The sequence below is a fragment of the Schistocerca cancellata genome, chromosome 3 (genome assembly GCF_023864275.1).
Source record: "Schistocerca cancellata isolate TAMUIC-IGC-003103 chromosome 3, iqSchCanc2.1, whole genome shotgun sequence".
In the NCBI taxonomy this organism is placed as follows: domain Eukaryota; kingdom Metazoa; phylum Arthropoda; class Insecta; order Orthoptera; family Acrididae; genus Schistocerca; species Schistocerca cancellata.
The window spans coordinates 232,441,777-232,458,080 of record NC_064628.1 but is presented as its reverse complement, the minus strand read 5'-3'; the positions used below and the strand labels follow the sequence as shown (position 1 = coordinate 232,458,080).

The 16,304-nt window shown below is 37.8% G+C and overlaps 1 protein-coding gene across 1 annotated transcript in view; it reads left to right on the top strand.

Moving 5' to 3' along the window:
• The window catches only part of LOC126174869 (probable serine hydrolase), a 71,571-nt gene extending 55,670 nt beyond the window's left edge, over positions 1-15,901 (top strand). Inside the window, exon 3 of the mRNA XM_049921280.1 lies at positions 14,949-15,901. Coding sequence (XP_049777237.1) covers positions 14,949-15,787 — 839 coding nt within the window. The 3' untranslated portion in view covers positions 15,788-15,901. The remainder of the gene's footprint in view (positions 1-14,948) is intronic.
• The last annotated feature ends 403 nt before the right edge of the window (positions 15,902-16,304 follow it).

The window sequence follows — 16,304 nt, the reverse complement described above, 5'->3', positions numbered from 1 at the left end:
GCACAGTCATGGAGAAGTTTTGTCATCTAACCGGGCAACAGATTTTCTGATGATTAGTAATGTCACAATTATTGATGATCACGTCTATACAGATGAACATATTGCTATATGGGACACAGTTTTTAAAGTCACTTTGCTCATTAAGAAATTGTTATCTAGTGCATTGTCTTCTAATTTCAAGTTGAAGAACCACTTCTCAACTGCCAGACAGACTCTTTAACCAAGGAATATTTTTCAGTTGAACAGGCGAGATAATATTTTTGTGTACTTTACTACTGTAAAATGCCATAACAGCAGTTAAAAAAAAAAGATTAAAGCCACTGGTTTAATATATATCTCAAAACAATTAAAACTATTTGCTTATACATAAGCAAAAGGTAGGGACTTTTTTGTGCTGTTTCTGCTGAAGCAGAAATGGTGGAAGGTCACAACTATAATCAACAGCAAATTGTGTAGGTATAAATTACAAATCTCATCCCACCTGAAGACAATCCCCAGCACGTATGAAATGGTCAGCCAAAATATGACCCAGTCTTTTTAACTTTAACATATTTGTAATTGTTGAGACTTCCATGGCCAAACTTACACATACTGCTTTGAGGCACCTGTATCAGGTTTTTTGGCAGATTTTTCTCTTAGGATGAGTGAGTGGCATTCTCAAAGACTTATCCTCAATTGCAAATGGTTCATCCCATTCTTTGAGAAAGTCAGCCAGTCGTCTTGGTGAAAATTCAGATCATCATCAGTCAGCCAAAGAACTCAAAACAGATACCTCCAGGCTACATGTCATTAACTTATTTATCTTAAATACTGGAAACCTTTTGAGGATTAGCCGAGTAGGTTAGTTTTCTTATGCAAATTTAACAATGGATAATGTAAGAGACATTTTTAAAGCCTGGTTGTGGCATTGTGATTGTGTATTGATAATGACAAAATTAATATTTGGGCAGAAGTTACTTTAAGGTACGAACACTACCCAGCTGGACCAGCAGTGTCTGGCACTTATGGTTTCTTTCACCAATGAATTTAAAATGACTACCCTTTCTAGTTGAGAAATGCCTCCTTTCACATACTTGGCTAAAAGGTGTGTGTGAACTTTCTCTCTAAGAGAGTGTAAAGAAAGATTAGCCAACATCTGTTCATAGACCATTGTCATTCATTAGAGATGGTGGAATACTCACTAACTCTGTCAAACAGAAGTGGGAAGGAAGCTGCCTGTGACATTTTTGAAGGAATTTTCCGAGCATTTGCCCAAAAAATCTTAATTTGGGTGGACTTAATGAAACTCGCACTCTGCTCCTCCATACTTGGCAAAATTAAATGGAGCATTCCTTGTTATTACTGGAAAAACATGTAAAGTGTCATTTTCTACATAAGAAATTCATATTAAAAAACTTTGTTAAATAAAAAGAAGACTGTTTTCTCTTCTTCAAACAGATCACAGATTAAGGCTACTGTAACACACACTGGCAACCAAATTGTTCGTGTTATCCAGTCTTGCAGGTACTGGAAAACGTGTGCACACTTGATTTCTCTGTAGATTCCAAGCATAGATGATTTGTTCATTGCCATAAAATTACTCAAGTCTGTTTTTTTTAAAATTTCTCAGCCATAAAACATCTTGCAGCTGTAAGAAATGTTTGCTGAGCTTTGCTAAATAGTGCATTCAGGGCAAATACCCTAATGATGGATGTTCTATACATTTTTAATTTTGTCATAATATTGTTATATAGCAACTGTTGCAGTTCTTACAAAGAGTTGAATCTCTGAGAATTAATCTGTTATGGAAGTTACGTTAATTAGGAAAGATAATATCTGATCAGGAACAACACATACCAAAGATATTACAAAACATCCATAATAATAATAATAATAATAGGAACTAATAATGATAATAATAATTGACAATAATAATAGTTGACACTAATAATAATGATAATAGTAATAGTAACAGTAAAAGGGCATTACGAATGATACAGATTGGTTTAGCAGATCTGAACAGGCATTTAGTATTATGGAAGAGGAAGGGGTAAAGAAGATACTGAAATGACTGTACAGTGGCTGTTAGTAAAGAAAATAAGTAAAATAGAGAACTCTGCCAACAAAGGGGAGGGAAAAATTATGGGGGATGGTGGACTGACAAGAGGGAGTTGCAGGCTAGCTTATGGGAGAGATGGGTATCGTGATACAAGTTGTCCATTAACTGTCTTTTGATGTCTGGAAGGAGTTTAATTTCTCTGATTTTTTGAGGAATATTGAACTAAATTTGGGTTCCTGGTACAGAAAATGATTTAGAGAACATTACAGTCTTATGTGATGGTATAGAGAGAATTTTACTCATTTGAGAATAAGTATTTCTGCTGTGCTATTCAAACAGCAAAGTAAGAGTTGAAGAAAAATAATTGGGAAAGCAATGATTAAGAAGACAATACAGCAAACAGAGTATCATAGCCTCTATGCTTATCAGCATGCAGCCATGATAATTGTTCATGGGCAGGAGCGATAATTCAAAGTAGCTCACCTCATTGCATACAAGCATTCATCACCAGTTCTAGTGTGCATGAGCTTTTGTTCGAAAGTCCTTGGAGAATAACATCTCAATAGTCAAGTACAGGTAGTATTAGTGATTCTATGACCTTCTTTTTAAACTCAAAATGAAATACTTTTTTTATATTTTGGTAGTGAATGAAGTGACACTGACAATTTCTTGCAGTTGTGTTTTCAGTCCTGTTTAAGTGATTGTCCGGAATTGACATAAAGTTTTTTGCAGAAGAAGAAAAGATTATTTCTGTGCTTGTGAGATTTAAGGGTGGAAGAGATTCTTAGAACTGCATTGCAATGAGTCTTTTTGTGAGAATACGTAAATCAGCATTTATGTGCTGGATGGTTGTGCACAAGTTTTTGGTCATGCATTTAGATATAATTAAAAGTATCAGCATAGAGGTGATATTTGCAGTGGGGAGAATAGCTGACACATCATTAAGATATAATAATAAGAAAAGTAAAGGGCCCAGTACTGAGCCTTACTACATCCCTCAATTGTGACCATATACATTACACACTGCATCCTGCCAACAAAGGATGATTGGTACAATTGCACAGCACTTGAAGAAAAATTTTAACTTGTGAGTTTAACACGTAGAATATCAAAGTCAACAGTGTCAAAAGTTTTGCTGAAATCCAAAAAATACACAACAGTCACCTGTTGTTTATCCATAGCTTGTTTCACATCGACAGTCATTTTTACAAACTTGATCATTATGCTGCAGTTTTGCTGCAAACCTGACTGGTATTCATCTAAAAGGTTATTTGATGCTGAACATTTTGTAAGCTGTTTGTGGACTATGCATTCTAAAGACTTCGATAATACTGATAGAATGCAAATGCCCTGTAGATGGTTTGTCAGATCCCTTCTTGGGTAATGGTTTTATGAGTCCCTTCGCCCAGGATGTTGGTTGTCAGAATGGTTGAAAATGCCAGTTACTTTAGGCAGTAAAAGACAGAAATTTTTTTTGTTTGTACGAACCATGGCTTCTTTAAAGCAAGTTGACTGTTTGTGCCCTTATGTGTTTGTCAAGTAAAGATGTTGGCATGTCACAGTAGTTATTTAGATCCTCAATAGAAACCAGTGGTTGAGCTGCTGATTTAGATTTGCATGTTCCTAGACCTCTTTAGACTTTTCCACAGGAAGCTACATCTATGAAAGTTATCAGTTAGCGAGTGGGCATACCCGAGTTTTGCATTCCCACAGAGTGACTCATTTGGTTGTGTAGTTGCTTGTAAGTGGGATGGTTATCAGAGGTCAGGTGCCCGTTTCAGGTGTACAGTCATGCAGTACTGTTGACAAAACACCAAATGTCGTTTTGAAATGGAACATTTTTCTCAAAAAACCACAGAAGTACGGCAATACCAAAACACCGTCACAGACAGCCATTACACACAACTGAAAAACCAAAGAACAAAACTCTGATGACCTGTGAGAGACAAGAGATTATTAATACACATATAGATAATACCATTGGAAATGCTAATTCTTTCACAATTACATATTTGAGGTAAGTGGCACGTAGGCTTAAACTAACTACTGGGGACCCAGATTGAGCAATTTTAGATGGTAGCCCAGAGAACACAAGATAATAAGCGAAGAAGTGCGAAAAAGAGCCTCATCTGCCAGTGAATACGAGGTGTGTTCAAAAAATTCCGGAACTTTGGCCACAAAATTTTTTCCACTCTTACCTTTATTGTAGGTGGTCAAATACAGGGAATGAAAGGCTATTTACAATTTGTACAGAAACCAGATGGCAGTTATACGAGTCGAGGGGCATGAAAGGGAAGCTGTGGTTGAGAAGGGAGTGATACAGGGTTGTAGCCTTTCCCCGATGTTATTCAGTCTGTATATTGAGCAAGCAGTAAAGGAAACAAAAGAAAAATTTAGAGTAGGAATTAAAATCCATGGAGAAGAAATAAAAACTTTGAGGACTGCCTTTGCCATTGTAATTCTCTCAGAGACGACAAATGATTTTGAAGAGCAGTTGAACGGAATGGGCAGTGTCTTGAAAGAAGGATATAAGATGAACATCAACAAGGGTAAAACGAGTATAAAGGAATGCAGTTGAATTAAGTCGGGTGATGCTGAGGGAATTAGATTAGGAAGTGGCACACTTAAAGTAGTAAATGAGTTTTGCTATTTTGGGAGCAAAATAACTGATGATGGTCGAAGTAGAAAGGATATAAAATGTAGACGCTATGGCAGGGAAAGCATTTCTGAGGAAGAGAAATTTGTTAACATAAAGTGTAGATTTAAGTGTTAGGAAGTCCTTTCTGAAAGTAATTGTGTGGAGTGTATCCATGTATGGAAGTGAAAAATGGATGATAAATAGTTTAGACAAGAAGAGGATAGAAGCTTTTGAAATGTGGTTCTACAGAATAACGCTGAAGATTAGATGGATAGATCACATAACTAATGAAGAGATACTGAATGGAATTGGGGAGAAGAGGAATTTGTAGCACAACTTGACTAGAAGAAGGGATCGATTAATAGGACACATTCTGAAGCATCAAGGAATCACCAATTTAGTACTAGATGGAATCATGGAGGGTAAAAATTGTAGAGGGAAACCAAGAATTAATACACTAAGCAGTTTCAGAAGGATGTAGGTTACAGTAGTTACTCGGAGATGAAGAGTCTTGCACAGGATAGAGTAGCATAGAGAGCTGCATCAAAACAGTCTCTGGACTGAAGACTACATCACACAGTGGTCTCCTTCAAAGTACTCTCCTCCACAATTGATGTACCACTCCCATCGCTGTTTCTACTTCCAGAAACAGTCTTGGTACGTCTCTTGTTGGATCGTGTGAAGCGCTGTCTGCAAATTTTCGTTTATCTTGTCTATCATTGCAAATCTTTTTCCTTTCAATGGGGTTTTAAATTTTGGAAATAAACCAGTCCACATGGGCCATGTCTGGAAAGTACAGGATGAAGCAGCACAGTGATTTCATTTTTTGTGCCCCAACAGGGATGAGTGGGCAGGTGCATTATCATGATGCCAGAGCCATGAACTGTCTCACCTCATTTCAGGCCATTTCCTCACATTTTCTCACAGGTGTTGCAACATGTCCCGATAGTACTATCAATTAACAGCATGAATTCGTGATGAACTAATCCTTCAAAGTCAAAGAAAACTATAAGCATGGCTTCGACATTTGACCTGGCCTGCTGAGGTTTTTTTGATCTTGGAGAACCTTTCCTGACCCACTGTGAAGATTGAACGTAAGTCTCAACATCATAACTATAGACCTATGTCTCATCACTGGTTATGGTTCTCTTAAGGAACACCTCATTCTCATTTGTGCGATCCAAAAGCTCTTCACAGATTGTGAGGTGAAGGCCTTTCTGGTCTGGACTCATGAGCTGTGGGATGAACTTGGTAGCAACACGATCCAGGATGCTGTTTCAGGATTTCATGATGATCCAGCTGAAATGTTACATTCTTCTGCAATCTCTCGGATAATCAGTCTTTGATGGGCATGCACAATTTCATTGATGTTCCTGACATGAGCATCATCGGTGGGTGTTGAAGGGCACCCTGAACTAGGGTCAACTTCAGTTTCCATCTGGCCATTTTTAAACCATGTGAACTATTCATAACACTTGAGTAAGGCTTAAGCACTCATCCCCGTAGGCTTCCTGCATCATTTGGTGCCTTTCTGTAAAGGTTATCTTGAGTGTCATGCAAAATGTAACGCAAATGTGTTGCTCATCTAACTCTGCCATCTTGAAATTCACAGACTGTGCGACACGATGTTCTACTTAATATGGCATGAACAATAACTAATAGGCATACAACAATGAGGTCTCTGGTAGTTACACATTAAACACAAGCATGTGCAGGGATGCCAACAGCATTTCGCTGCAACACACCATTGGCACAAAATTACGAATGTTGTGAAATTTTTTGAACAGACCATGTGCAGTTGCTTAATGCTAACACTTTCATTATGCTGAGAAACCTGCATAGTGTTATACTCCCAGCAGCTCCCACCTCTCAGAGTTCTGGAACTTGCTCTTATAGTCTGACAATTTTTTGTTTGGATGAGGGTGGTAGACACTGTTTATGCAGACCCATTAACTTTACAAGCTCTCTAAATTATAATTTCAACAAAGCACAAATTTGAAGGATAAGTTTGGTTATTTGGGATTGAACAACTGCAGCTGGATTGGGAGTTGTTAAAATTTCAGTCCAAGATGGATACTGAGTAGTACTCAGGTTTTACAAGAATGTGTGTTGCCAAATATTTGATCTCTCCATCCACCTCTTCACAATAGTAGCAGTATTAACAAACAAAAATGAGTAAAAATTGGCTCAACAGACCCCAGAAGTATTGGTATTGGAATGGCCACACCCTTTGAAGACTTAGTCATGTGTTTTTAATTTTTTGTTATTTTTTATCATTGTTTTACAATGACAGGTCATTATATTAAATACTTTTTTCAATGGCGTGTTTTACGATGCTATTTCAATATAGTTTAATTCAACAATAAAGGAAATAATGCTCACCTGGACATACAGTTTTACTTTATAACAACACATTTCATCTTCATATTGCTCCATCCAGGAATCTCCATTATTGTTATACATATCATCTTCATATAACCATGCTCACAGTTGGCAGTTTTATTCAAACAAACAGCACAGTTCAAGGTTATCAGATATGTAAAATAGGCTAACACATGCAGACTTCTTAAATATAAATTGACAAGATGGAAAACAAGGAATTCTGTTTGTTGATTATTATTTTGACTCTACATCTACATCTGCATACTCCGCAAGTCGCTGTATGATGCGTGGCAGAGGATACCCTGTAGCACTACCAGTTATTTCCTTTCCTTTCCTGCTCCATTCAGAAATAGAGCAAGGGAAAAACTACTGCCTTTATGCTTGCACAGCACCTCTTAATTTCTCCTAGATTATCTTCATGGTCCTTACACAAAATGTATATCTGCAGCAGTAGAATTGTTTTGCAGTCAGCTTTACATGCGATTTCTCTAAATTTTTTCAATAGTGTTCCTCAAGAAAAACATAGCCTTCCCTCCAGGGATACCAATTTGAGTTCCCAAAGCATCTCTGTAACACTTGCGAGCTCTTCGAACTTACCGGTAACAAATCCACCAGCCCACCTTTGATGTCTTCTTTCAATCCAATCTGGTATGGATCTCAAACACTCGAGCACTGCTCTAGATAGGTTCCACTAGTGTCCTATATGCGGTTTCTTGTAGAGATGAACTACACTTTCCCAAAATTCTCCCAATAAACTGAAATCGACCACTGACCTTCCCTACCACAATCCTCACATGTTTGTTGCATTTCATATCACTTTGCAATATTACACCCAGATATTTAAATGATGTGACTGTGTTAAGCAGGACACTATTGAACTGTATCTGAACATCATGGTTTTGTTTTTCCTACTAATCCATATTAACTTACATTTTGCAACATAAATTTTGCTGCCATTCAACACACCAACTGCAATTTGTGTCAAAGTCATCTTGTATCCTCCTACAGTCATCTAACTTCAACACCTTCCTGTGCACCACAGTATCATCGGCAAACAACTGTAGATTGCTGTCCACCCTGTCTGCCACATTATTTGTGTATACTGAAAAACCCGCAAAAGTGGTCCTATTACATTTCCAGGGGCACCACTGACAATAGACTTATCTCTCATGAACACTTGCCATTGAAGATAACATACTGAATTCTATTACTTGAGTCTTCAAGCCACTTATATATCTGGGAACCTACTTGATATGCTTGTATCTTTGTTAACTGTCTGCTGTGGGGTACCATGTCAAATGCTTTCCAGAAATCTAGAAATACGAAATCTGCTAGTTGCCCTCTATCCATAGTTCATATCATATCATGTTAGAAAAGGGCAAGCTGAGCTTCACACGAGTGATGCTCTCCAAAATTCTGCTGTTTTGTGGACATAAGCTTCTCGGTTTCAAGATAATGTATTGTATTTGAACTGAGAATATGTTCAGGGAATCTGCAGCAAACCAATGTTAGGGATATTAGTCTGTAAACGTGCAAATCTGCTCTTTTAGCATTCTTATATACAGGAGTCACCGGCACTTTTCTCCAGTTGCTTGGGACTTCGCACTAGGTGAGAGATTTGGTAAGTAAGGGGTCAATGCTGTAGAGTATCATCATATGAGGGTCAATTCAGAAAGTAAAGAACATTTTTTACAGAAAATTTTATTTGATAGGGACTGCGAATGATGCCATCCCATTCACTTTGTTTCTGGTATGAAATGTGATACCCAAGTCTCATCACCTGTGACAATGTGATTCGAAAATTCATCACAATTCTTTTCCTACGGACTGAGAAATGTCAATGCAGCTGCCATTCGTTTGGTTTTGTGCTCATCTGACGAAATTCAAGGAATCCACCTGCCACACACTTTTTTGTATTCTACAACTGCACTAACAGTCTCATAGAACACAATTCTTGAAATTTCTGGAAAGAATGAGTGTAGTCCACTAATTGTGAAACACCCATCTTCTTCAATTTTTGTTTCAATCCTTGCTTTGAGACCATCAACCACCGCTGAGGCCAGTCCCAGCAATCTTCATTGTGAACGTTCTTCTGTCCACTATTAAAAATGATACACCAGTTCCAAACTGATGCTTCGTTCATCACAGTACTGTAAACCTGAACTACCTCTCTATAAATTTTGATGGGTTGGACTTTCTATGTATTTGAAAATATGATAACACTGCACAGCTTACTCTTGATGGGGTCATCAATTTTGTCACACAGCTAAGCACTAAGCAACCATATTGGATCATAGTTATTGCCAAACTGAAGCAGATGAGTACTAAGGTCAGTGGTCGGTCATTGGTGGTGGCGATGGTGGGTGGATGCTGTCACATGTTAAAATAAAACATTCTTTCCAGAATGAGCTCATTCTGGAAACATCCCCCAGGCTGTGGCTAAGCCATGTCTCCGCAATATCCTTTCTTTCAGGAGTGCTAGTTCTGCAAGGTTCGCAGGAGAGCTTCTGTAAAGTTTGGAAGGTAGGAGACGAGATACTGGCAGAAGTAAAGCTGTGAGACCGGGCGTGAGTCGTGCTTCGGTAGCTCAGATGGTAGAGCACTTGCCCACGAAAGGCAAAGGTCCCGAGTTCGAGTCTCAGTCGGGCACACAGTTTTAATCTGCCAGGAAGTTTCAAAACATTCTTTACTCTCTGAATGACCCTTGTACAACAGGATTTCTGGGATCAGTAAAAATCAAATCAAATTAGTAAAAATAACGGGAAGCCCCATTTGTTCAGAAACATTTATTCCCATTTAAAGCGACTTTTGATATGGAAGGACAGATGTGTCTAAGTGTCATACACACAGTGATTTAGTGAAATAAAAATAAACAAAATTATCAATATAATGGAAGATAGGACAACTTTGTAGAGCTGAGCAACCATGTCTGTGCACTTTTGCACAATTATTTTTTTTTTCCTGTTTCAGCACTCCGTCACTCTCTGATCTACCGTAAAACAAAAAATATGAACATCTGATGCACATTTTTTCACATATTACAAGAAAGATTTGTAATAAAAGAAAAAGGGATAAGTATGGGACACCCTTTACTTCGTCCGCGGCTCATGGTCTTGCGGTAGCGTTCTCGGTTCCTGCGCACAGGGTCCCGAGTTCGATTCCCGGCGGGGTAAGGGATTTTCTCTGTCTGGAGATGACTGAGTGCCGTGTGTCTTTCATCATCATTTCATCCTCATTCACTCGCAAGTCGCCGTAGTGGCGTTAAAGAACTCTTGGAGCAGCGGCCAAACCGCTCCGCGAAGGGTCTCCCAGCCACCAATGCCATACGCTCATAATAATAATAATAATAATAATAATAATAATAATAATAATAATGATTGTTCCCCTTTAGGAGAGCGATTGAACTCGAATTCATAATTTCATCTTCAGATGTTTTTCTTCTTTGCTTCCAAAACCTCCTCATCCTCTCAGAATGCTCCTTCTTCCGTTCCTCTGTCCATTTTTTACCGGGCTGACGCGATGTTCTTTCCCCAAACTTCACACTTGTGATTTTATGCCGGCACTCGGTGCGATCTTCGAGATTTTTTATGTTGATATGCTGTAGATCCCTCTGGACTTCTGTCAGCCATTCTGCGCCACATTTACTGCTTGTTATAATATTGAATAATTTCTCTGCTGTTCTGGAGTCTCCCATCCTGTAGATGTGTATATAAAATTTGGCTCGGCGCTTTCTGATTTCATCTGTTACTATGTTGATCTTTCTATAGAGTTCGTTTTGTGGTCTCTTCATCCAAATGCCATTTTTGTTGCTTGGACCGTAAATCTTCCTGAGAATTTTTCTTTCCTGCTTTTCTATTTCCTTAATTTTTGAATGACCATCAATCACCATTGTTTCAGCTGCATAGATTGCTTCTGGAAGAATCACTGTTGTATAGTGCCTTAATTTTGCATCTGTCGAAATGCATTTCTTGTTGTAATGCGTCCATGTTAGCTTGTAGGCCTTCTGGAGCTTGGTGATTCTTTGTTCATTGGCAATTCGGTTTAATCCTGAGGACTGTATATTTTCACCGAGGTATTTAAAATGGCAGACTTGTGCAATTTTACCATATTTTGTTATTAAAGGGGATTTATTTTCTGGCTGCCTTTCCACATATTGGGTTTTTCCATAAGATATCTGTAGTCCGGTTTTTTGTGAAATTTCATGTAGTTTTTCCACTGTGTGAATCGCTTGTGTTCTGTTATTGGTGATAATTGCAATATCATCAGTGAAAGCAAGGCAATTGACTTTAATTCGGTTCTCTTTCTTGATATCAATTTGGATACCCTTTACGTGAGGTTCCCATTCCCTGATTATCTTTTCTAGAACAATATTGAAAAGGATTGGGGATAGTCCGTCCCCCTGTCGGACTCCAGATTTGATTTCGAAGGGTTCTGATATTTCGCCCATGAATTTCACTTCGGCCGTTGTTCCTGTAAGTGTCTGTTCTGTGATTTTTCGTGTCTTTTGGTCGATCCCAAATTCTTCCATGATTTTAAACAGGGTTCCACGGTCCACTGAATCATATGCTTTCCTGAAGTTGATGAATGTAACTACTGTGTTTCTGCATTTCCTCATTTGTAATATTGTCTTTAACACTTTCGCTGCGGCATCGGTGCAGGCGCTCAACTCTCCAGTGCGGGCCGGTAACACACTGAAACGGCAGGTAGTCATGCAATGGATTCGAAAGCTGTGCTTCCACGCTATCATCACTCTGCAATTCCTCTGCAGCCTCTAAATTATAATCTCTGTGGTATGCCTCGTCCTCACTACACAGAAAATCACTGTCGTCTAGTACACTAAGGAACTGTTCTTCTGTCAGTTTAACACTTTTCCTGCTCCTTTTCACATTGGAAGGTCCAGATGTTTGTTCATTAGTCTCCATTACGAACAATGTATGTTCGATAACTGACCACACAAAGGTGTACACGCTTTTATGCTAGCTTAGACGCTGCAACTACACTGCGTAAACAGACAGTGAGCGCGGACGCTTAAAAGCGTCAGCCGCACTGGCTCGTGGCTTGTTGTGACGCTTACAAGCGTCAGCCGCAGCGAAAGTGTTAAGCACCAGATCTGTTCCGCACATGAGCGTCCTTTTCTGAATCCGGCCTGGTATTCACCAATTAGTGTATCTGCTTGGGATTCTATCCTGTTTAAAAGCGCTTTGGAAAGGATTTTGTAAGCGACTAGGAGCAGGGAAATTCCTCTGTAATTGTTTATGTCTGTCTTGTCGCCCTTTTTGTGTAGCAGGTGAATTAGAGCACATTTCCAGTCCTCTGGTATCTGCTCCGTTATCCATATGTCTGACATTATATGGTGTAATTTCTGCATAAGTATAGGATTGTGTAGTTTCCAGAACTCAGCAATGATCCCATCTTCTCCTGGTGCTTTGTTATTTTTCAACTGCTTGACTATCTCCATAATTTCTTCAAGATCTGGGGCATGTGAGTCTGGGTGTGTGAATACTGGAGAAGGGAAGACAAGTTTTTCTTGGGGTGGTTCGTAGTTGAGGAGGGAATTGAATATACGCTCATTATTATTATTATTATTATTATTATTATTATTATTATTACCCTTTTCTTCAAAATATAACAAGAAATAAGATATGCTCACAAACTGATGGCAGACTTTATATATATATATATATATATATATATATATATATATATATATATATATGGGGTGTAATATGAAGATATAGCCAGACTGTCGGGAAACATTCCTCATATGTACAGGAAGAATATGTTATATGGAGATGGGTTCGGAAACAGTTTATTTCCGTGTTAGAGCTCAATTTCTACAACTCTTCAACATGTTAATTATGGGAAACACACAGGAAAAGAATGTAATCAGCACAGTATGAAACACTTTCCTAAATGAAGTGTTCCAAATGCCCTCTGTTAACAAGGATACATGTATCAACCAGCATTGCCTTGAAACCTTGATATCCCAATGCATCCATGGAAAATTGCTTATTGTATCACAGCCCTTCACAATGTAGATACTCTACATCTTGTACCAGGATTCTAAACATGAGCTTTCAAATGCTCCCACAAAAAAAAAGTCTTTTGGGTTTTCAAGGGAACATCCACAACTGACCATTGCAATAGACATGGAGATCACCACTTCCATTGTAAGGCTTTTATTTTCATACTCTCGGCCAGTTTTGGGCTTAGAAATGACTATTATCAGGTGCAATTAGCTTTTTTATTTAAGTCATCTTTTTTTAAATATAAACATCTCATTTCCTTATTAATAACAGTTTTCATAAGCTAGTGAATATAACATTGTGAGCTATCGCCAATTCTATTGAAAAGTCTCTTGATACAAGTGGGAACTACATTATATGTTAGACATGTTTTGCTGAAATTGATGGCTGCTGATTTTAGTAAATGTCTCTCGTGTAAATTCAGAAATTGATAACATTTTCCAGTTTCCCTGTGCAGTAAAACTGGAATACCTTATCAACGTAAAATTTTAATTTTTGATGTGTAACATGCACAAAAATACCAAAGTTACTGAATGTTTATAATGACACTACTCTTTCATTTTAACAGTTAAAAAAACTAGCAACCAGTTTCAAGTAGGGTCATATTTTTCGTGAGAATTAGATGAAACATACCTGGACCATACAAGAAAAGTCATATTTCATGAGACTAACACACCTGCTCATGAAGGTGCTTTGGCAATGACAAATTTGAGGGATAAGAAGTAAAAATTATTTGAACATCCACTCTATTCATCAAGTTGATACCTTATGATTTCGGCCTATCCTCACATCACAAAATATATTTATGACTGTAAACTTTGAGTGTTCAGTAAAGATACTGACTCATATTTATACTTCAGTGGTGGGCTCTAATCACAAGAAACTTTTTTTCAACAAAGTGGTTGTCCTAAAAGGAGGAACATGAAAAATATGTGAATTTTTTTTAACTGGAACAAAAAGTCTCAATGCCAGGTTTACATTTTTCACTTTTTCCTCATAAGCAAAGCATACACAGAAATACTGACTATATATTTAAGGATCAGTGCTCTCTTTGAGAGTAAAGCACAGCGATGATAAAATTAGAATTGCTTCAACTTCCATGTATCTCTCCTTGCATTACTGATATTCACTCAGACACATTACAAAACTATAACCTAACACTCTTTACTCCTCTGTGTCACATTTTTTGTACTGGACCTCCAACCTACTCAAGCTATTATTTGCTAAAACACTTCCTGATGGCATCTTTTCCTTCAGCTATTGTCCATTACTTATCTGCAATTGTTAGCTGTGACCACTTTATTACTATTCTCTGCTGCCTTCTTCCTCTTTTACATTTACATCAAAAGTGTCTCCCAGAAACTGCACTGTAAAAAATTCCTACCAACATGTTTGTTTGTGGTCAACCAACATTGTTAACAGCTGTTCTGTAGATGTCAATCAACCAATTTTATGCACCAAAGTTATCTGTATATGTTGTACTGAAAAATTACTGAAAAATACTTTGCACGGGCACTCTACAACGACTTTCCTGCCTGTTAATGTATAATGTAACTCGTTTAGCATTTCTGAAGGCTGTCCTTCATAATGAGATTGACGACATGTGAATGGATGAATGACTGTAAAAGGGATCAAAGCTGTCTATACAGTAATTGATTATAGACTAGAATTGATTTACTGGCGGGGCATTATGAATTCTTAATTAACTGGGACTGGATTCAAGCCTTATTTTCTACATATCTTTTAAAGAGAATTTTGTGATAAGTTGACTAAAATACGAGTGTGCAGAATATGTAAAAGCAGCTTCTTTAGTGCTTCTCGTCTTTCTTCAATGAAAGAAAAAAAGTGTATTATTTGTTGGCAGGTCGTTGGTGGGGACCAAAAAACCAAACACCGCTCCTTGCTCTGCATGGGTGGCAAGATAATGCTGGATCGTGGGATACTCTAATTCCTTTACTGGACCCAACAATAAGTGTGCTTGCAATTGATACTCCTGGCCATGGATTATCTTCTCATCTGCCTCCTGGCATTCCGTATTATGGAAATGAATCAGTTTTATTTTTACGAAGAATAATGAAATACTTTGGGTGGGAAACTGTATCACTGCTTGGACATTCTTTTGGAGCAGCTGAAGGATTCATCTTTGCATCTGCATTTCCTGACAAGGTCGACTCTCATATTGCCTTAGATGCTTTGAAGCCATGGTCACTTGACATGAGCACTGAACCTAAAAAATTTGCCAAGAATTTGGACAAATTCTTAGACACAGTTTCTCTTAATGATGCGGAGACGCCTTCCTACACATATGAAGAAATGATTGAAAGGCTGCATGAAGGAATGATTGCAAAATCTGTGACAAAAGAATCCTGTGAAGTGTTACTGAAGCGAGGAATAATTCCCGCTGCTTCTGAAGGAAAATACAATTTCAGAAGAGATAAAAGACTTAAGATAGGTAGATTTCTAGGATGGACACATCATCAGTTAATGGAGATGACTGCATTAATTAAGTGTCGTGTCCTTTTTATCAAAGCCATGCCTGGATTAAAACTAGAACCAGAAAATATCATTGAGGAAACACTAAACATGTTGAAGAAATCATCAAAAGAACTTGTTTATAAAACTGTAGAAGGAACCCATCATGTTCATCTGAATAATCCAGAAAGGGTAGCGCCAATTATAAATGAGTTTTTGGCACCAAAATGATATTAGAATGCAGGATTATAAAACTAAAGAACTGGTTCTTTGATTCAGTATGAATGAAAACCTTTTTTATAATATGTATTGTGTACAGTAAAAATAAAACAATCTGTTTCAGTACTGCAAGCCATTTTCTCTGTTCCAAAGATTATAGTAGATGAACTGATCTCTGTGTCTATTTACTGGAAAGATTGTAATCTATCATTAGGTGTGTGGTGATTTTTACTTGTTACTTAACTTCGCCAGGGACCACGACAATCAGAGTACTGCAACCAACAATATCCCTTACTAACCTAGTCCGCTGACAGATTTTCCCATATCTCGTCACCTATAAATCCATAACATTGCATTTATCATCCAAGGGGCTTTATTGTAATATTAAATATTTGTACTTCTGATGGAGGCTTTAGTAATCATAATGAAGTAGTGCCTAATCCATTTGGAAAGTAATATGAACATTTTGAACACTGTCCTTTAAAAAGTTATGTCAGATCTAACACTGGGGGTAAACTATGATCATTAT